Below are 22,422 nucleotides of genomic sequence, written 5' to 3'. Positions count from 1 at the left end.
AGATTTACCACAAGCCTATTTGCATCTACCGGCAGCGAGATCACACCGACCTTTCTTAAGAATCAGCTACAAAGGGCAGTTATACGAAATGTCATGCCTTCTTGGACTAGCGTCAGCACCACACCTTTTCTATGTAGTATCATTTTGGGTCGCGGAGACCTTACGTTCGAAGGGATGTCGAGTGTTAGTCTTCCTAGTCGACTACCTTCTGGTCAACCAAGACCACTCCAAGTTAGGTTCTCAGGCCGCGGAGGCCGTGAGACACTTCCAAAAATCCGTATTGGTACCAACCCTAAATTTAGAATACCTTGGAATTCGCTGAAAACGCATCAACCTCCGCGAGTTACAAAGTCTGCTAGGGAAACTAAACTTCGCAAACTTTGTCGTGCCTCACTGGAGGCTTCATTATCGCCAGGTACAGATCCTTTGCGACAGTTCAACAAGATGCGACCTCGTCGATATCAACTGCTGCCTCAGATTGTAGGGCAGGAACTGATGTGGTGGCTCGGAGCTACTCATCAGACGACGCCTATACACAAAGAACCTGAAACCCACTTCCTAGCGACGGTCGCTTCGTCTTGGGGTTGGGAGGCACATCTAGACGGGAACCTTATGTCAGGAAGATGGTCATGCCAACAAAAAAGGTGGCACTGCAACAAAAAGGAACTATATGCAGTAATAGCCGCAATAAAAATAAATGTAAATACAATCAATACGTGTCAATACAATCGGATTACCGAACTCTGATTGCATACATCCAAAAAGAAGGTGGAACGAAATCGATAGGGTTACTGACTCTAACTTTCACATTATTGCACCTGACGGACAAATTCAACATAACTCTGTCGGCACATTACCTACCAGGGAGATACAATATTATAGCAGATCATCAAGGGGAAAAACGCCTGTGGAATGGCACCTTCTTCCTCAAGCAACAGCCGTGATCTTTCGGAAGTGGGGACATCCGGAGATAGACCTAATTGCAACAAAGGCTTGCTGTAGTAAGAAACTACGTATCAATAAATTGCAGACATAGATACCTTCAGCAGAACATGGCATTTGCATCTAACATGGGTGTTCCCGCCGCCAAGTCTGTTAGCCAGAGTTTTAGCACACCTGAACCGGGCGACGGGAACCTATCTGATACTTGCTTCAGATTGGCCGCAAGGTTTCTGGCTTCAGGACTTGAAATCCAGATCTCTAGATCACCCCCACGAAATATATCACCTATCGAAAACACTCAATGATATGACAACTGCACTACCTCCTCCACAAATACAAGCATTGACGCTAAATGTTTGGAAAATTGGGGTGAGGTGCCCAAATAAAAGCCTGTTCCACACAGGAAACAGATCTACTTTTGAAGAGTTGGCGTCACTCCACCTTGTCGACCTATTTACATGCAATCAAAAGACGGCTCTCATGGTCTGACAACTCTCAAGTGAACCCAAAATCTCCTCAACCAAAATTTATCCTATGCAACCATTCTTGTTCACAAATCGGCAGTTTTAACATTTTCCGGTCCCCATGTACAACAACAAACATTTTCAAATTTTATTATTAAACACACCCTCGGGGCAATTGAAGTAGCTAAACCAAAAGTCATGAAATCATCCGTCATTAGGAAGTTTATATTATTATATGAATTGTAAATCTCAATCAAAATAATTATATAAACAATAACGGTTTTAACTAAAGCCCTGACTTTAATTCTTTGTAATCATCACAGGGTTATGTTTTATACTTTCACCAGCAGATAACAAACACGTCTTCATTATACAATGCTGTATGTTTTCCGGAGGCACATCAATATGACAGTTTTACATAAAAATAAAACCGTCATACCGATATTATGTGCCGAGAAGGAAAACATACATATTAGATAGTAAAAACCTTGTTGGGGGTTAGAACGCCCGACTTCGAGACTGACACCTTTAATTAAGTAAATCCGCATACAGCAAGATCTATCGATCTTCGATAGATCGATCGATTAGAACACACGAAATCATAAAGTTTTATTTTTTAGAGCCCCGAAGACGTTTCTGCGTGCGAAAGAAGAGATGACGATTCTGAAGCGTCAAGTGTGTGTTCGGAACGGAGTTTGGACTCTTATAGGAGACATGACGTGAGTATCAAACGGACACACAATATGTTTACACAGGACACAGAAATTTCTGCAGAAAAAATGAAGAAGAAAGAAGAACTTTTGGATCTAGATCAATGTCCTCTTGGTTTGTATATTTATATAGAAAATAATATTTCAGAGCCTGACCTGGTCTTCCTCACGCCTGGGATGGGATTCTTCGCCCCCTCCACCCCCGTCGCCTGATAACATTATCGCCCTGTGTGCGTGTACGCACTGGACGGAACGCAAGGACGGACTCACACATCTCGTATGTATTTGTGGACACGTATACACAGACAATGCGTCAATACACAGGCACACGCAAACATACATGTTAACACAGACAATAAAAAAATTGAATCTAAATTTTAGACAGTAGAGCCCGAAGGCCCGCCCCCGTACCGACCTGTATCCTGATACAGGTACAGGCGCCACACGAAGGGGGCATACGCCTCGCACGGGCTAAGCACACCCCTCCCCAAATCAATTCAGACTAAGGGTAAACTCACCTTCACCGGGAAAGGTTTTGTCCTTCACTTCGTACTTCGCTCACTCCAGTGAGCTTCCGTCCTGTTCTTCAGGCGATTGACCACCCAGCGAAGGCCCAAGCTAGAGTCTGAGTCTCCCTGGAGACGCCGTTCCGTTTGTCGTACCAAAACAGCCTGGTAGAGCTATTATGGCCAAAAGTGTCTTGGTTGAGCTGTAAAGGCCCTTACGGCAGCCAGCGAGATGCCATTCTAAAAAAAAATAAACCCCAATTGTTCTTAACGTGTTTGTAATTGAATAATTGTTTTGTATGATCGATGATACTGACTTTTCCTTCCAATTTAGGTGGAATCGAGATGCCCAGGAGGTGTTTTATGGGATACATTTATTTACGGGAATTTGTAGAGTGTACTTTAAGTTATTTCATAAAAACATACAACTCTATACAATTTATATTAAGCCTGGAGCCAACCTGATCCAAATATAATGCTCCAATATCGAAATATCTTTTGAGGGTAGATCAAAAAGGGGTTTTCAATCGATAGTTAGGGGTATTAGAGTTGGTAGGGAGGACATACTGTAGGACTTGACTTGTTTTAATATTTTCAGGCTAACTACTTGAATAGCGGGATGCTCCTCACTGAGGAGCAGTTGAAAAGATTGACAGAACTCCTGAACAAGATGTTCGTTGATGCACACACAAAAGTATTCTCGCTTCTGTTGGACGCTGTCTGTGAACTATTGCTGGTCCACGCCCAGAATCTGAAGGACTGGCTCTATCAGCTCATGTTAAAGTATGTATTGTTTTAATGTAGAATATCAGAGAGCCCTTCAAGAAAAGTGCATCAATTCATAAGAGGGCAGCACTTGGAGTCCTTCGGCAATGTCCATGGGCTCCAGCCCGTATGCCTCCTGTAACATTAAATAAACCACCAAAAAAGAAAAGTGGGCAGGTCAGAAAGATGGTGGTCTGACGACTTGATAGAGATAGCAGGAAAAGATCTACTGGCATAGACATATCTGAAAAGATTTGGGAAAGAGAGGGCCTTCTTCAGCATTTGAAATGGAATGTCACAAATATGGCACAAATTTTCTTAAATGGCAACATTTAGAATGTCATATGTCAAAGTGTTGATTCGATGTTTAAAAAGAAAGATTTACAATATCACAAAGTAATTTTAACGCCGCCCATGGACACTCAATGCCAGTGGGCTTGCGAGTGCGTTGCCGGCCTTTTATTTGTATATAAGATGGGGCAAACAAACAGGAACAGATGTTAAGTTTTACAGCTGCCCATGAACTCTCAGTGCCAGAGGGCTCGCGAGTGTGTTGCCTGTCTTTCAATGTTATATTATAGGGGACAAAGCTGATCTGATGTTATGTGATATGGGCCACTCTCAATGAAAAAAAAAATTGTTTTATACGTATATGTTGGAAAGTATATTTTTGACTTCAATTTGACAATATCAATTTGTATGTAGTGTCTATATTTGGTGTTGCTATTTTATTGATTGTAATGTTGTTTTTTTTCTTCAGATTACTAACAAAGCTCGGTACAGACATACTGGGATCGGTCCAAAGCAAAATCATGAAGACTTTGGATGTCATACACGAGTATTATCCAGCTGAGCTCCAATTGTATAATATATTCAGGTATTTCTCACACCGTCTCGTACCATGAACGTGTCAGGTACAGCACTAACCACCTCTACCATATACATTTGGGTGTAAACGTATCAAATTGTGTACCGGTTTTCGTGAGCGTTATATATTATATATATGTCGCATATTCAACGCGATTAATAATTGCAAAATTTATGTCACTACCCTCGTCCGACATGAACTTAATATTTAAACACAGTCATTGCGCACGTCCGGCGCAGGCGACGTTCGAAACTCAAGTGACTAAAGAATTCACTAACTGCCACGAAACAGTCGCGCCACTGACATTTGGTAGATCACACAGACTGGGCATTGTCAATTGTCAACGTTGACAGTCTACCTTACCATACCACACCGCATTCTACGACTAACTTCAGAGTGGCGGGAATTTTAAAATATTCATTCTCCGACATATAGCGTATATAATACGCCTATCTCTGTCTATTGCCCGTATGCTAACCACGTTGCCATGCACGGAACGGAACTTTTTGGGTAGTTTGGTTAGGAGTTTATTCCTTAAGAAACGATTTGAGTTATAAGGCCCGGTACGGAAGTTTTATGAGGAGTAAAATCAAGTGTAACACGAAAAGTTGAGGCGTTACGTAGAAAGAGACAAACATATATATCTGTAGGATTGAACTCATTCTCTCTCTAAAATTGGATTTGTATAAATTGAACACAATTATTATTATTATTATTTATACTGTTTTGTAGCATACTTTATGTAATACGCTTTATTGAAGTAATATAAATAATCCGAATAATTACAGATATATATGTTTGTTTCTCTTATCATTTTTGCAGATGCATTCATTTACCCTTTTTTTCTATTCGATATATATATCATAATTATCGTTCGTAAGGAGTAAACTCCAATCGTGCGTCGTAGCTGACACACACACACACATTTTTTTTTAATTAGCGTGTTCATCATTTTATTAATTAACAGGTTCCTAGCAGATAGCGCGACAGCTCCAACCGCGAAGTCGAAAGCGGCGGCTCTGAAGTTCTTGACGGACTTAGCGCGTCACTACTGTACGCAAAATAGCTTGGCTGTTGCATTACAAGGTTAGGCAATGTTTATATATATATATATTATGAATTTATTTTACCTGTATTTCCGGTGATTTAAGGAAATTTATAAAAAATGTGATAGGTGGCAGCACGAGTGTGGCAGGTAGGGCTCTAACCAAGGTGGCGAACTTGGCCAACGATTCCAGGTCTGCAGATGTTCGGACCATGGCAAGACGAGCCCTCGCAGCCCTGTACGACTGTAATCCTGTGCCTGTAAGTAATTTAGTAGGTAAAATAAAAAAAAAACATTAAATACTCGAGAATTTTAAAGTCTTAGGAAATAAACGAAATAAACTTAAGAAAAACTTAAAAAATTACTTTAAATTTTGTGAAATTATTGAGTACTAAAATTTTCCCAATTGAGGGTAGCCTCAAAAATAAAATTTTGAATACAGTTTACAGCGCTCATGAGCGAATTGCCGCCCGATACGCAAGCGATGGTGAATGGGGTGTTACAACAACACGTGAGAAGGACTTCTAGCAGTAAGTAATATAATTAATATATCTACTAAGTTGTACCCACATTAAAAATAAAATCGGTTAAGAGTAAGTTAATTACACATGCGCAGATTTATAAATATAGAGCTTCAGTATAGGAGCATGCATCAGACCCAGTGCTCAGGCACAGATGGCTTCATCTTGTATAGAAAAAAAATATATATGTATTACTTACTTACCTATAATGCTAGCTTAGTTAACTAACTCATTCTATTGCATAATTATTGTCTCATTTAAAAAATAATCAGCTGATACACGTCTTATATGACGTTCAAGTTTTAACGTCGCCGAATTAGGTTTATAAGTGATCAATTTAATGGATTATAATATTGGGAGGCGTCTTCAATAGTAAGCAAAAAATTAAAAATTGGAAGGCGATGAAAGATGGGGGAGGGGGAAGTAGGAGTGTGCAATCATTTGGAGGAGAAGGAACAAACATTTTTGTGTCCTAATTAAAAAAAAACTATTGTGAGGGTAGTCATAATCTTTTTCCAATTTTAGCGGGTAGCGATAGCCCAATGCGTACATCGAGTACGACTTCCAACCCGACCAACGCGGAGGACGTGTATTCGAGAATTAGGAAGACAACGTCCGAGATACACACATACACCGCGCAGCATTCTAACGGTGAGTTCAGATTAAGCTACACTTGGCGCGGTTGATTATTGGATGGGTGACCGATGTTTTTTGTATATAACGGGCACGACGATCACGTGATGTTGCTGGCCTTTTTGGAAGGCTCTTTGAAGGACCCTAAACGGAATTGGTTAACTATTGAAGCGTTTTTAACCGATTTGAAAAAAGACGGTTAAGTTTTAACTTTTGGGTATGTGTGTGTTCGGAAACGAAAAGTAGAAAATTTTAAATTTTATAGAAATCGGTTCAGTAGTTTCACAAGTCACTTTAAGGGGTTTGAACGCACAATCAGTTCTAATTTCTTTATCTTTCAGTACAGTTTAACTGTTTTTTTTTTTTTCCAGTACCTAAGTATTAATTGTTCCATATATAAATATCTTTCACAAATATTTCAACTGAAAATTATCCAAATTTGTTCAGCCGTTTTCGAGTTTTAGCTTGACAAGCGATTCACACATATATATATATGTAAAAAAAAAATTAATTACATTGACTATATTCTTTAAAACAATACTATATAACGCGTCGTTCACCTAACACCTCCCCCTCTTTCCCAACTTTTAACCCCCCCAAATTCGTTACGTACTAATTTCCCAAACAGCTAAATTAATAATTTTGTATATTTCCAGCGGAATGCGGCAATCATATGTCCAGCAAGGACTCTGGAATCAGCCAAATGTCGGATGCCACGTCGTCAGCGAGAGGACAGAATGTCCCCAACGGACATTATACCGGGTGAGGAAATAATATTAAATGGGGCAAGGGGTATGCTCTGGACCAAAGAGGTACTAGAGAAGGGTCAAAAGCCATGAGCATGGTGAATGTCAAGTCGATGAGGCATTGTCAGGACTGACCAGTGTGGTGTACTGTTCCACTTAAAAGCCATCATACATTTCTGGACATGTAACAAGCAGAGATCCAGAAAGCCTAGAAAAACTCATTATTTTAACTTATTTTACAATTATATTTTCAGTGATATAGGCCGCGCCGCATCGGCGGATAGTTCGGAAGAGGCGAATAGCACGAAGGAGTCGTCGCCGATACCTCATAGGGATTGTACTCATGGTCACGGGTAAATATTTTATTTAATTCGGTCATTCATGCATTCATTCACAGGCCATTCGTTTAGTAATTTGATTATTCACTTAATACTGTCAGTTAAAAGTTAAACTTTTCATTCAATACTTGCTTAATATATTCGTTCATTCATTCGAAGGTCAATCGTTCAAGAATTTGTTAATTCACTTTATGGCAATCAATAGTAAAATTTTGTTTTTTAAATAATTGCGTAATTTATTTGCATTCATTCAAAGATCAATCGTTCAGCAATTCGTTCACTTAATACTGACTGTAATTAATATGTCAATCGTTCAATACACTTTTCATTCACTTAGACAAAGAGACATTCTTAATAAATAAGGTATCATTCAAGGGTTGTCAAACTGTTTTCTGTTTTGACAGCGCCCAAGTGAACACCTATCGCCACTGTTTTTGTTTTATTTCCAGAGACTACACTTCAGCGAATATGGCGAGGGACAAGATGAAGCCACACGACATGGATGAGAACGGTCTTTTAATAACAAAAGGTATTTATTTTATCTGGAGACTCTTGGGGCTCGAATGCGCTGCTGATCAACTAATCGTAGGAATTTGTATGGAAACTGTCACGTGTAGTCGATACTCGATCACGCCTGTCGAGATTTTTTTACATTTTGAAGGAATCATTTAGTTTTTTATATTTTAAACAGGTTTTCGATTCCTCTGGGATGACATCAGGTCCTGGTTCCCTTGGTACCTTTACCGTCTCGTTTCCAAGAACAACTTGCCTTAAGAAACAGATACATTGTACCCAGACCTAATATATCCAATCAGGCGAAGGCTGATCACCAGCGTATTAAAATCTTCATCATCACTTTGGAAGTCTTCCACGATATTTTCTGTTTAGAATTGACTCCCTGTGGGGGTCTTCCCTGGAGACGACCTTCAACTGTTAATAAAGATGCTCTCTACTCCTCTCACAAACGCCGGCAACATACCCGCTAAAATGTGTGCGAATTTGTGTCTATAGGCTGCGATGATTGACTTTTTTGGGCGTCCCGTATGCTCAAAGATTGTTAATAAAAATGGTTCCCAGAAGTAAAAGTGTTTAAAAACTGTAAATGTGGCGGAAATTACAAGACTTTTATAATAGCTCTTCGACGGAAATCGAACCCAAGACCTAAAGACTTGTCGACCAATCAATACCGCCTACACTATTCTTCAATAACGAATCGTTCTTCAGCCGGTCTCCGGGAGACGGAGGTGCTGGAGGCGTTGAGCAAAGTGGACGTGTCCAAGGATCCGGCTGAACATTGCGAGCGGCTTTTCGTCGCCACCCACGAGATCCTCAAATACGGCGAGTGTAAGAAGCCCTGCGAATATTTCAAGTGAGTCATTTTGGATTTAAGATATAATATGCCAATCTGCTACCTCTCAGGTACGAGTGACACGCTTAAGCCACACTCCTATGTATTTATATATATATATATAGCGCCATCTATAGTTATAAAAAAGTTTACACACCATTTTGGCCATAGCTTGTGTCAAATCTAGTCTAGGATCTGTTTTAAAACAAAACAGATCTTTTTCATTCGGTCATTCTTTTATTGAATTATTTGTTTAAGGTGATCACTGCATTGACGCTTAATGTTAGTCGTTAGATGTCTTTTAAAACAGATCTATTTCATTCGGTCTCATTCATTCACCGGGGAAGGCAGTGCCCTTCGTACTTCGGTCACTCCAATGAGCTTTCGTCCTGCCCGTCAGGCGATTGACCATCCCGGGACGGCGTAACCCGAGATCCGAGTCTCGCTGCAGACGCTCTTGCGCTAGTCTTGCCAAAATGGCCAGAGCTGAGCTGTAAAGGCCCTTGAGGCCAACAGCAATATTTTATAAAGTGTTTATTTTAATATAAGTGTCACACTTTGATGACAAAAAAGTTGATGCCAACTTGGGTACCCCCAAATTCCCTTAAATTAAGGGGGATCACGATGTCCAGTGGGGTGTTTTAGTGTTCAAGCACTTATAACTTAATAAAATGCACCATTCTAAACAATTTTTATTAAGCTTGGAACCCAACAAACAACCAAATATAATACTCCAATATCGAAATATATTTTTAATTGTTGAGGGTAGATCAAAAAGTTTACAGGTTTTTAATCGACATTTAGGGTTGTTTGAAGTTTGTCCTGTGGTTGAGTCATTCTGTTAGGGTAAATTACGTTTATTTGTTATAATTTGGGTTATTATATTATTTTTAATAATTGAAACAAACTGTTTTTGTTTGACATTATTAATAATGAAATTATTAATTTAACAAAATTGTTTTAGGAACATTCTAAGAGTGTCGTTGGCGGCTATTTCAGTTGAGGAAAATGTTGCAGACAAAGAGAATACGGATAATGCGACGAATACCCAATCAGGTAAATAATGTATTGACCGACTTTAATGAAGAGGAGTTTTTTTAATCATGTATTTCTTTTAGCTTAACTTTCTAGCGGGAAAAAAGGTTTTCTTTTTTGTTTCTCATCTTTAATTAGTTTCAAAAAAAGTTAAAGTATGCTTAGTAGTATTGGTAAACGCCCATGAGCGAATAGTTTGATTACCATCAATATATTAACGTCGCTTTGGGTGTGATTTTTTTTACTTTAAATTAACAAATTCCAAAAAAAATGAGTTAAATATTCAAATATTAGCAGGATGCGTTTGCTCATGAGCGAATAGTTTTAAGATGTCGATTTTTGGGTGCGATATTTTTGTTTTTTCGTTTTTTATTACAAAGTTTAAAATGCAACAATTTGAGCAAACATTAATTTTTTCGATAACGATTTTTATAAAAAAAGGTTTTATTAGTTTTGAATAAAATTTAAAGCTTAAAATTATCTTACAGGATGGGCAAACGCTCATGAGCGAACGACCGCCGAAGCGGTGAAGGTCCTCATCTGGTTATGCCGGAGACCAGAGACACGCCCGCAATGGCTGGACTATTTCGATCTGATTCTGTTGAAGCTGATCAACGCGTACGGAGCCCACAGTAAGGAGGTCATGAGGGCCATAGACACTGGGATGCCGCATATCGCTGCTGCGTTGCCGGCTCAGCAGGTGAGTTTAAAATATTAAAAACGATATTATTTTCAATCTGAAATCAGTCTAAAAATTCTTGAAATATTAAAAAAAAATCTCGAATTGTTTTTAAGATTATAATTAAAAATTTTCATTGGTTCATTCAATGGGTTCATTATTATTAATGAATGAATTAGTCTTGTTTGAGAATTGCTTTTTACCGATGTCTAACAAATTTTTGTCCATTTTTCTGCTCACTATGATTTCTAGATATCTTTTTTTTTCCAATTATTTGCTTTTTACTAATAATTTTATATTGTTATTATTTTTGTCTAATTAATAATTTTTTTGTTCCGTTTTTGAGGTCAAATTTCCTACATTTAATAATTGTCCTATTCCAGGTTCTGGCCCTCTTAAAACCAGTTATAAGAACCAAAGGATACCCTTCATCACTGTGCGCTCTGAAGCTAGCCGCGGAAGTTGCAAAGGCGCGAAGCTCGGAGCTGTCAGATGAAATCGTTTCGCCTATAATGGAGGGCGTAGGGCAGGTAAATATCTTCTATGTCCATTCATTTAGCTTCGTTGACCTTTCGTGATCTTTGTCGACTTGAGTTATTTCATTGCCTTTTGATTTCCAGCTGGCTGACCACCAAAACTCGGCAGTGCGCAAAGCGGCCATCTTCTGTATGGTGGCTTTCACATTCGCACTCGGCAAAGAGAGAATGCAGCCTTACTACAAATATCTATCTGTTAGCAAGCTGCGGTTGTTAGACGTACGTTAACTTTGAATATTATTTATTTATATTTTTAGGTGACCATGCAAGGGTTGTTTTGTCATAGATTATACTATTATATGGCTATTAAAAATGGGAGTAGAAATAAATTATGTATTGAGTTGTCTACTAATCATTTACACAAATTTAAGGGAAATATCTGACCCTGCAAAAAAAAATCCATACTGTTTCCTAGTAATTATGTAATTATTTGTGACATTTATGTTTACCGAAAAATAGCATTATATGTGGTAAAATTAATAAGGGAATTGGTTACAGTAACTAATAGTCTTGCCTATTTTTAATATCTTATGTAATAAGTACGTTTGTGTTACAGTTTTTTGTGAATTAACTTGTAAAAAAAAATGTTGTTTCACCCACCAGGTATACATAAACAAGCAAAAGGAAGAGGCGACGAAAGGCGGTGGGTCGTAGCGACGACAGAGGCTGGCCACGCGTGCCACGCAGACCGACACGTAACCCGGTTGAGCTTAGGTGACCTGTTACGACCATGCTCGACCCTGTGACCATGCGTTGCGATTTAACATCCTAATCACCACATATAACCTAATTTGATCTAACCCAATGTTATACCATATATTTTCTTTAATATCAACGCTTTTAATAATTTGATATTTGTGTTCACCTTTCGTTGGTTATTAAAATTATGTAAGGGTATATATATATGTGTCTGCGAACGCGCAAAGTTTTACGTGTATATGTTTTTTTTGGCAAGAAGCGAACTTCAATAAAGTAATAGAAGTGTTTTTTTTTTCTTATTATTTGACAAGGAATGGTGTCCTTATGAATGAAAGTGTATTGTAAACTATTTTAATAAAGACAAATTTGAAAAAATATGATAATAATAGAGAAAATATAATAATAATACAAGGAAATTTAAATAAGTATTGTAATAGTACAGACTCACGAACAAATTAAATGAAGGGTAAACGACATAATTTTAAAACCCACATATGGGGCTATTTTTTTTAATGCAAGAGGCCATTTTTCATAACTGCTTTAAGTTTTATGCCACAAAACACTTCTAAACAAGATGGCGTCGCACTAGTGACGTAACATGCTTGATTCGATCAAAAACACTTAATGATAAGTTATTATATAAAGGAAATAGTTAGAAATATTCCAAGCAAAAGAATCTATTATTTTGTGTTTAAAAAATAACAAAAACAAAAAAGATTTTTTAAGCTGTTTTAGTTTCTAAAATTTTTGGTTATTTTTTAATATAAAAAGAACACACAACTGTCAATGTCTAGCAGTGCGAAACCCGTATGTCAAGATTTTGAAATAAATGTGGCCTTTTTTATACATACTATTCAAAAATGATGTATGAGGCCCAGACCTCAAACGTAACCTTTTTTTATATCATATACACGTAAAATTTTAAAAAGCATTTTCTTATAATCAGCATTTCTGTATAAATGTAATAAAAGCTAATCTATACAATTACTATGGTTAAGCGACGATTGTAGAGTCTTGTTTTTGGATGGGTGATTTTGTATCGATTTTTAGGGCTATATTTAATGTAGGTTCCGGTTATCTAGTATAGCCATATGGTGGCTTTTGGCCAAATTAATCGACAGATATATACCCCCAATTTGGGGTATGGGGCAAATCTTGGTAATTTATAAACAGTTTCAGCAATTATTTTACTGTTTTCAATTTTTTTAATACCCAAAACTTCCAAAGGTTGCAAAACTTTCAACTACCCTCTTTTCTTCTATGATTCTACTAAGATTAAAAGTAATTATTCATACAGTTCCAATAATAAAAAAATGCAAAGTTTTACGTTTTTTTTAGAATATAAAATTTCCTTTTTTTTCAATTACCCTTTTTCGTAAGATTAAATCATCATTAAAACTGTTTCAATATTGATACTTGCATAAAAATAATAATTTCAAAACTTTTTTTAAGTACCCTAACTTTTGTAAGATTCTACTAAGATAAATAGTGAATAAATTTATATATCTATAAAGGGTGTCGGCAATTATAAAACAATGCTATCTCGCTCGATTCAAATTAATTTGAAACTACCCTCACCATAATATGATTTTATCGTGATAGTGGTTAGTTTTTTTGCACATTTAATGAGCTACGTGCGGTTTGCGTTTCAATGTCAATGAAGTTGAGCAGGCACAGAAGGTCTATGTCTGCCCCATACCCCCGTCGGGGAAACGCATCGAAATGAATGTCGAGGAATAAAACCAAATTTTTCGTTTTAATTTTACTGTAAGGCAGATTTCAATAATTAAATGTTATTTTATGTGTAATAAAAGATTTTCATCTTTTAAGTGATGAGTAATATGTGGGTATTTAAGAATGTCAGCATCAGGTCATTTGATAACGTCTGTCTGATAATTAATTTATTAAAAATTATGGATCAGGTCGTTTGATAGCGTCTGTATAATGTTGAGTCTATTAAAATAGTTCCTCATACTATCATATTTATTATTTTGTAAAAATGTCACGATTTATTAGGTCATTTGTTACCGACTGTAAAATCGTATTTTGATATTTTTGTTTGATCTATCAACCCATTTGTTACCGTCTGTAAGCCTGTAAAGTTTACTGATGATGATAAATCTTTAACATTTAAATTTTCTATACATCAAGTCATTTGCTAGCGTATGTGAAATTTACCTAATATATATTTATTGATATTTCTTTACTCCATTTTTTATCACTTATAGCAAAATGCTTTGACGCATCAGGTCAATTGTTACTGTCTGTAAATGTATATTTTATACTTATTTTACGCTATATTAGAAATATGATCACGCTATTATGAACTGTAAATCACCATAAAATACTTGTTTAATCAACCGTGCGGTGAAATGTGTCAATGTCTTATATGTCAGATTCATAATTGATGCCAATAATGACGACGAATGACGTTGTCAACGACTTAAATGTCAGTGTCATAATCGATGTAGGATAGTGACAACTGTCAGTCTTATATGATATTTGTCATATTTGATGTCGTATTATGACAACTGTCAGAATGATAAATATTGAAGTCTGCTTTGCTCTAAGCGACGTTTGTTTGTATGTATGTCACCTTTTATGTAGATAGCTTCGGTCGCTTAGTTGATATAAATTGTAATATAAGCAACTATTGTAATTGTCTTATTTAAAAGAAAACTTTTACCGGATTAAAACGCGGATATCAAATTTTATATGGAGTCAGTGAGTGACCATGCGAGATGATTTAAATTTCACTTATATGCGTTACATAGTTAGTCTGTAAACTGAGTGTCTATTCAAGTCGTGAAGAGCGTGAAACGTTGAATAGAAGAAGAACCGTCGCAATGCGTTATAAATGACATGGTCACGGATCAGAAATAATGTCAAGGCTTTGTTCTTTGAACTGTCTCGTATTGTAACCACAGTTAGTGACCATGCATGTTGAAAATTGCGTGAAACGTCTGGTAAATGTGTTAATTCAAGATAAGTTTACCACAGTTAGTTTTTACTGACTACGACTAGTTGACAATTACCACCCGTTTTAATCCGGTAAAATAGTATTGTGATTTTTCTATTTAATTGGAATTTAATGTTCTCGTTTAAGTTGTTAAAAACAGCTTTTTGTAATTTAAATCCGAGTTAATTACCGCATAATGAAGAAATCCTTCATACATCACCTATACAGAGACAACAGATTTATGCTCCTTGCCTATGGAAATAAATTCTATACTAAAGCTGGGCAGGCTATATATTGAAGTAAGCAATTGACCATACTACGGCTGGCAATAATAGACTATGCTGAGGCAGGCAATATACCATTCTGGGGCGGGCAACAAGCCCTTCGCTATATATTTCCTTTTAACCAGAGCCTAAAGGAGGTGACTAAAAGAAACCTATTAATTCATTTTTCTGATAAGCTGATGAATGAAGGATCTCGTACTCAAAAGGGAATCTCACCGCAATCTAGATTGTTCGATTTGTTACAATACGGTATTAACTTCTGTATTTGGCGCGTTGTGTGTATTACAGCTTATATGTTAGACATTGTCAATCACCAGTGACAATTCTAATACGATAGAGGTGGGAAACTTGACAGCTGACAACTGCCAGGAGGCGATTGAAGTTCTGTACGAAAGTAAATTGTCAAAGTCACTAGGCGTTTATTGATAGATACAATCAAGCTTCAAATCGGATCTTGGATCTTCAGTTTTTGAACGACCCGTCAACACTGTCACGAAAAGTGACAGATCGTTAAATCGTCAAAATTTTCAATGACACGAAGTTTTTTAGTAGACAATCAGTCTTCAAATTGTATCTTAGATCTTAAATTTATGAACGACCCGTCAACACTGACAGATGACAGTTGATATTGTTAACCCACCTCTATTTGCCGGCATTTAATGTTATTAGCTTGCTCGATGCAACGTCAGTTTAATATTTAATATTATGTATAGTTATGAATAAAATGATTTTTAAGTCGTGGGCTGTTTCAGTTACAAAACATTTAATCCACAGAGTCAAAAGTATTGTCTCGCGTCAGAAGTCGAAGTATACTGACTGCTTCTAACAGGACTGTTCTGAGAGATGACAGCATTTAACAGCTGACAGCTTTTGACACCTGACACAGTTGATAGGTTCTCAGAGATGACAGCTGACAGTATAATCCAGAGGCATTGGGTTTTTCGTTTCTATTACAATTAAGAGATCAGTTTTTTTTAAGGACAATTTTGTTTGACTGTAACATTGAACAACAACTTTGAGACTCGGATCTCGACTTGGGCCGCCGCGGGGTCTTCAATCGCCTGAATAGCCGGCAGCTCACTGGAGTGAGCGAAGCACGAAGTAAGGGACCATCACCAAGGGTTTGGGATGGTCTTTTATCCCAACTCCTGACTGGCTCCTGAATATATACTCAGCGGGAAATAGTTCGATAGCGCCGTTTAAAGGATGACGTGAACGATGTTAGGAAGGTGGTCTTCCAACCTAAAGAGAGGATCCTCAACCTCTAACTCGACCGAAGGCACCAGTAAATCAAGACTCTCAGAAATACTACATGATTATAGCCGTTTGACAGGTCTGCTATCGCGGCAGGTAGGACTTGACAGGATTATTATATGGATGTATATACGATATTTCGATTGGTATAAAACCAGTGGCAATACCTTTTTAGGGCTGGGCCTCAGTTGGGTATCTGTTTCAAGATTGTCAATCTAATAGCCAAGTAGGTGATCAGCCTCCATGGTCTGAAACACGCCATTTTGGGTTTGCCTTAGGGCAAGCTGGTTTCCACACGATGTTCTCCATTGTACGAGCGCATGTTAAATGCGCATTAAAAGTCCAGTATACAGCCGGGGCTTTACGATCCCAGGGGTGCGAGTCGTGTCGAAGCCACCAAATTAAATATATTTTTATTCAAATTATTAAGATTTTTTCGTTATTTTTGTATTCCATAATTCGTTATTATTGTGCTTCGATGCACGCATGAATTGACCAGCTTTAAACAAAGAATTACTGGAAACAATATTCGTTAATAATTGTTATTGTTCATTTAAACAAAAGCATACGTTTACACAACTGTCCAAACAAAATTAAAATTAATAAATTTTAAACTTAAAATATCAGTTGATTTATTCGTTTCACTGTGGCAACAACGCCATAATGTTGGCAATACTTTTATTCCTGTCTATAACAGCGTGTTTAGCTGGTAAGTGTTAATAAGTCCCACTGTCTCTATTTTAGCGTAAACAGAATATGAAAGAGACAAAAGACATCACGTCTATTTCCCGAAGGGATAGGCAGAGACCACGTATCCCCACTTACAATTCTGACCTCGCCTTATCCGCTTGAAAATCACCAAGCCCGTTATGTGTACGTTTGATTCTTCTCTGGTACGTCCTGGATTTCCACTACTCGTTAACCGCTTTTTCCTTGTCTTCTCTTTTAACTCACACTGCTCACTATTACTTCTCTTTTACATCCTGGATTTTCAAGACCTCACCATCTATGGTTGTCTTCTATATCCTACTCGTTGATGGCTCCTAATTTATCTTCTCTTTTAACCCACTCTGCTCATGACTTAATATCCTATCTCGCAATACACCACACATTCTTCGTAACGCTCTCATTTCCATGGCATTTATTATTTAATTATATCTCTGTCACACCCAATATTTACTACTGTATGTTAACGTGGCATTCCCCTTGTAAAAAACATTAATTTATCGAAAACTTATAAGTCACGAGATATGACGGTCACAGATTATAAACGTCTTCGTATGTCTAATATTATAATTTAATAATTATGTGCTGTGCACCAATGGACTTTCTATGTGCGCATTTAACATCAGCACATTTAGCATTACTACGCAGTGGCGGATTTACCAGCAGGCTGGAGCTTACAGCGGCAGATTTTTGGGGCGGCAAATTTGGGAAACATATTTTTAGAAATCAAAAAGATTATTGCATGACGAGTTTCTGATGTTGTACTGATAGAACTACGCAACAAACTGTGCCGATGACTTTCTCCTCTCACTGCTCATTGTACTTTTGGTTTATCAAACATCCATATTCTACAGTAAAACAGCTAGGTCGCGGCTCCCCAATCAGTAACCGATCTCAGCGCCCTCAGCTTACACTTTGTATGAGTGAAAAGAGAGAAGAATAGCCGAAAGTGTATTTTTCTCTTTCCCCTTCAAACGAATACAATATGTCAATCCTACTACTGGTTGGAAGGTGCGAACTAGATGGTTTGTGCTCAAAAATAAAATCCAATAAAATTATTTTACATGCAATTTCAACGAAAAATTATAAAAAGACAATTTTAGAGGCAAGGGTGGCAAAAACTTCTACCTTGAAAATTTGTAAAACCGCCACTGTTCGTACGAAAAGGAAGCTGATTTAGACAAATGATCACGAAACAGATGCATAAATCTGAGGCCCAGACCTAAATAGGTTGTAGCGGCACATATTTATTTATTTGTAATTAACACGTAAATCACAATATTGTTCTGTGTAATCTTGGTACGTCATTATACAGCGCCATCTTGTATTTATGTTTTGGCGGTTTCTTAAAATAACTTGTATATATGTCATAAATGTGAAATCGTGTTTAAATCAACTTGAATTATAAAAAAAGATTATTTTAAAGGACCTTCAGATATAGTTCGGCCGTGCAAGTTTTCAAACACCCAATGTTTGCGAGAAATTTTCCGATTGAACTCAGGATGTAATCCTAATGTCCAAGGTTCAATTCCCACCAAGTACACCATACCAACGTTCGTGTTTCATACCCCGTACTTCAATTCAACATATATAGATAGGAACTTGAAAATTGGAAATAACAATAAATGCCAAATCTCGGAATTCTTGTAAGTATTATCTTTAAATTTTTTTAATGATTTTTAGTTCTCTGTAAAATATTGTATGATCAGTTCGATGACGTCACACCTTAAAAGTTAAAACGCGCTATCGCAGTATTTCCCGCTGAGCATATTACATATAAGTTATACACTGGGTAAAGAAGATTAGGATAAAAACTAAGAGCAGAAGAATTATCAAACCATTTATTTCATTATAAAATTAATTTCAGCTATAACACCAAAACGGACGTTCTGGTTATCGCAATAGACTGCCCATTCCTTGCATTCGAGTCGACCAGGATACTCCTACAGCACCATTCCTTGGCTGAAGACACCAGTTTTGAATATTATTATAAGGGGACCTATCGTATGTATTTAGACGATAAGCTGAGTTCAGATCATCATCATCGTCATCAGATTTGAAGACAGAATACGAAATTCCACTCGTATCACCTTGACGTCCCTTCCGCATCTGAGCGTTTAAAGCCAATTTTAGAACTATGTGGAACCAGCCTATTGAATTGAATTCCCGACCAAATTCGACTTAGGATCCTTCAAAGAGCTTGCCAATTAAAAGACATAGCACTTGCGAGCCTTCTGGCAGTGTGAGTATCCATGTGCTGTATCACTTAACATCAGATGAGTCTTCTGCCCGTTTGCCCCCTGTTCAATATTATTAGGTTGCTTCCAACGATAGCTTTCAATCCAGGGACTGTGGGTCTACTCTTAATATACAATTTAAAGAGTACATCTAAATTTTATAAATGTTCTAGCTTTGGTTCGTCTAACGATGAACATACCCAATGCAATCAACATGAACGTCTGCACAGCGTACACATTTGCAGATGTGACAGCGCTTCCGATCTTTCAAATCAATCCGAATGGTAAGTGACAGGTCACAGTTGAAATTTAAAAATAAAATTATTTATTATACGTATTTATTCTACAAAACGGAAGTGCATTGCTCTACGGTCGATAGTTTCCGCAGCATATAGGACTCTTTATTAATCTTTTTCACACCTTACCCTTTCGTAATTTAATTTATTTGATAGACTTTTGAGAAGATGTCTTCTATATAACTGTAGTACATCTCTTGTCAAGTTTCCACCTTGTCAGTTCCGTAGGTATAGGGATGTTTTGTCAATTTAGGTTACCTTTTCGCTTATTTTTAAATTCTACAGCCTATGTTGATCATCATAACGGTGAGAAAATTAATCCAGTAGTTTTAGAGCCTAGTCAATGCAAACAATCAAATACTTCTTAATAATTTAGACATCTATAAAGCGATAAATTAGAAAACCACATTTTGACCAATTTTATTCAAAATCCCGAAAATTCTGAAAAATGTCCCCCCCTAACTCTACTAAGTAATCAGACATTTACTTACTCCGCTGGCTCTGTGATCCAAAAAGTGTCCTGGTCTCCAAAATGAGAATCAGAGCTCTCTGTCTTGTGCTTTCCGACAATTTCAGCTGCAACAGGTCCTCCTCCACTGTCTATCCAGCGGTACCTAGTCCAACCTACTGGGCTCCGACCACTAAGTCGGCTCTGTTATTTCTACATTGTCGGCTATTTCTACATTTTTTCGGTCTCCTCATCACCCGTCCTCCCCTCCTTGTCAGCCCTAGAATTTTACGCAGTATTTTGCGTACTAGTACCTTCTAAGTAGTACTAGTAACTTTTTCACGGTTAGTGTCCAAGTGGAGCAGTGTGTTCCTAGTGGCCGGCTGTGCACCAATGGACTTTATATCTATGTGCTCATTTAACACTCGCTAGTACGTAGGAAAATCGTGAGAAAACCGGTTTTCCTTAGACCTAAAAAGTCGACGGCGTGTGTCAAGAACATGAGGCTGATCGCCTAGTTGCCTATGAGATTGATGATCATGAAAGACAGACCTAAAAAGGTTGAGGCGCCACTGATGTTTTTTAATACAATGGAGCATAAGGGAGAAATGTTGCAAGTTTTATAAACTGGTAGATTTTATATGGTAAGTTTTAGAATCGATTCGAAACTTATTCAATGTCCAAACAAATACTGTGTGGTACACATTATCTTAGGTAAACGAATATTAACATTGCACCCAAAATAATTTCCGTAGAAACACGTAGACATCCACGTCCAACATTACAGTTATCATCACCCAGGGAAGTTAAAAATGCCATAACATTAAAACAGTCGTGCTTTACGACTTCAAAAACTATAAAGGTCGTTTTAAATTTCTAATTTATTAAACCGTATAAATATGTACGAAATTATAGATTATTTTTATAACCAATGTATTATCTATGCTCAATTTAGGCGCCATTTATTGACGAATGTTCAATGTTCACAGATAAAAAAACGGCGAATTTCCTGTCAAGAGATCTGACACTGTTGAATATCTTCGAACGGGAGACGTTTTACGGCAGAGCAAGACAACTCATGTTGAAATATATAAATTCTTATATCTGTGATTTTGGTTGCAAATAATTACCAAAATAATATTTAAAAGTTTAATTCGTCTAAATTGTAACAGGATGTTTAGTATGTATTGTTTTTGGCGTAAATATATTATCTATACATTGCTTTTTTTTTAAACAGGGTTGCCATATTGAATAAATTGGCATGTGTCCTATAATTAATCCCCTCTTAGCCTACATTATAATAATCAAAAGTGGTTAAATCACTGTATTGCGATAGTTATTCGTTGAGCGAGGAAAACACCAGCTCTGGTGTCACCGGTACTATCTATCAGGCGCCAACTTAAATCTTCAATTACACACTTTGCAAGTGCCATAATCTAATCTAGAATACACTTATTTCAATAAATAAAAATACAGTATTTACAATATTTTAAAGTTACATAGTAATAATAATATAGCAACTTAAATAAAAAAGTAAAAAAAACATTTCTGTAGCTGTGTTATAATGGTGGGATTTCTTTTACGATACTTATTCCTTCAAGCTATGGGGTCACCTACCACGCGGCAATATATTATTATTAAAGACTACTTATTATTATTTTTAATTAACTGTCCACTTGAACACGTCCGAAGACTAATCCAAAGGGAACAAAATCAAGAAGAAAAGACTTATATTTGATTTGTTCATTATTTTTCGCCAACTTAGTCTTAAGGCCTTTGAGAGTACTGATTCAAAATTAGGCAGGGTTTCACCGAAGCTAAGACAGACATAATTAAAAATTAATAAGATTAAAAGAAATTTAAAAAGTTTGGTTCCTGTTTACCTTTAACACTGGCAGCATTTCCTCGCTGTGTTGCAATATTTATTCGTTGCATGAGGAAAGCACCAGCTCTGAGGTCACCGGTACTATCTACCAGGCGCCAACTTAAATCTTTAATTAGCGCCTGTGCACTAGAACCGCACGGCCCAAGATTCTCTACTCCAAAGGGAACAAAATCAAAAATAGGGAAGGGCTGGATGGGATGAAAGTTGGAAAGTGCTAGTGTAAAAGAGTGTCAAGTTCATTGTGAGAATTAAAAATGGTTAAAGGAAATGGTAGATTTTTTTTATAGATATGAAATAAAACCTAACCTAACTTAGTGAATCAAATCATTAAATCTGATATTGAAGCAAATTAGTAGCTTCTTTTTAAAAATATATGCACGAAACATAAAAACTTCTATGATTTTTTCTCAGTAAAAACTTCGTGGTTGATTTTTTCTTTATAATAGACATTATATTGACAGTTGAGAAAGAGAACGCACGAGAGTTTGGAAAAGGTAA

At 36.9% G+C, this 22,422-nt stretch overlaps 2 protein-coding genes across 5 annotated transcripts in view; both read left to right on the top strand.

Annotated features, from left to right (window-relative positions):
• Positions 1-12,328, top strand: part of LOC123718404 (CLIP-associating protein) — a 40,107-nt gene extending 27,779 nt beyond the window's left edge. For all 4 annotated transcript variants that reach the window (XM_045674833.1, XM_045674832.1, XM_045674834.1 and 1 more), the window contains 17 exons: positions 2,027-2,125; positions 2,265-2,393; positions 3,221-3,405; positions 4,148-4,264; positions 5,223-5,341; positions 5,430-5,560; positions 5,743-5,830; positions 6,347-6,472; positions 7,111-7,216; positions 7,455-7,553; positions 7,988-8,067; positions 8,763-8,907; positions 9,851-9,942; positions 10,410-10,621; positions 10,984-11,130; positions 11,221-11,355; positions 11,740-12,328. In XM_045674833.1, the coding sequence (XP_045530789.1) occupies positions 2,027-2,125; positions 2,265-2,393; positions 3,221-3,405; positions 4,148-4,264; positions 5,223-5,341; positions 5,430-5,560; positions 5,743-5,830; positions 6,347-6,472; positions 7,111-7,216; positions 7,455-7,553; positions 7,988-8,067; positions 8,763-8,907; positions 9,851-9,942; positions 10,410-10,621; positions 10,984-11,130; positions 11,221-11,355; positions 11,740-11,790 (2,061 nt within the window). In that variant the 3' untranslated portion in view covers positions 11,791-12,328. The remainder of the gene's footprint in view (positions 1-2,026; positions 2,126-2,264; positions 2,394-3,220; positions 3,406-4,147; positions 4,265-5,222; positions 5,342-5,429; positions 5,561-5,742; positions 5,831-6,346; positions 6,473-7,110; positions 7,217-7,454; positions 7,554-7,987; positions 8,068-8,762; positions 8,908-9,850; positions 9,943-10,409; positions 10,622-10,983; positions 11,131-11,220; positions 11,356-11,739) is intronic.
• Positions 12,329-16,963: 4,635 nt separating this feature from the next.
• LOC123718569 (fibrohexamerin-like) lies at positions 16,964-21,252 on the top strand. Its single transcript, XM_045675194.1, has 5 exons — positions 16,964-17,041; positions 18,485-18,704; positions 18,926-19,062; positions 19,469-19,579; positions 21,029-21,252. Exons 1-5 carry the CDS (start codon positions 16,996-16,998, stop codon positions 21,163-21,165), a joined length of 651 nt encoding a protein of 216 aa, XP_045531150.1. The 5' UTR covers positions 16,964-16,995; the 3' UTR covers positions 21,166-21,252.
• The last annotated feature ends 1,170 nt before the right edge of the window (positions 21,253-22,422 follow it).

This window comes from Pieris brassicae, chromosome Z, assembly GCF_905147105.1.
Source record: "Pieris brassicae chromosome Z, ilPieBrab1.1, whole genome shotgun sequence".
Classification (NCBI taxonomy): domain Eukaryota; kingdom Metazoa; phylum Arthropoda; class Insecta; order Lepidoptera; family Pieridae; genus Pieris; species Pieris brassicae.
Note: the sequence above shows the minus strand (reverse complement) of the source record. Positions and strands in the feature narration are given on the sequence as shown.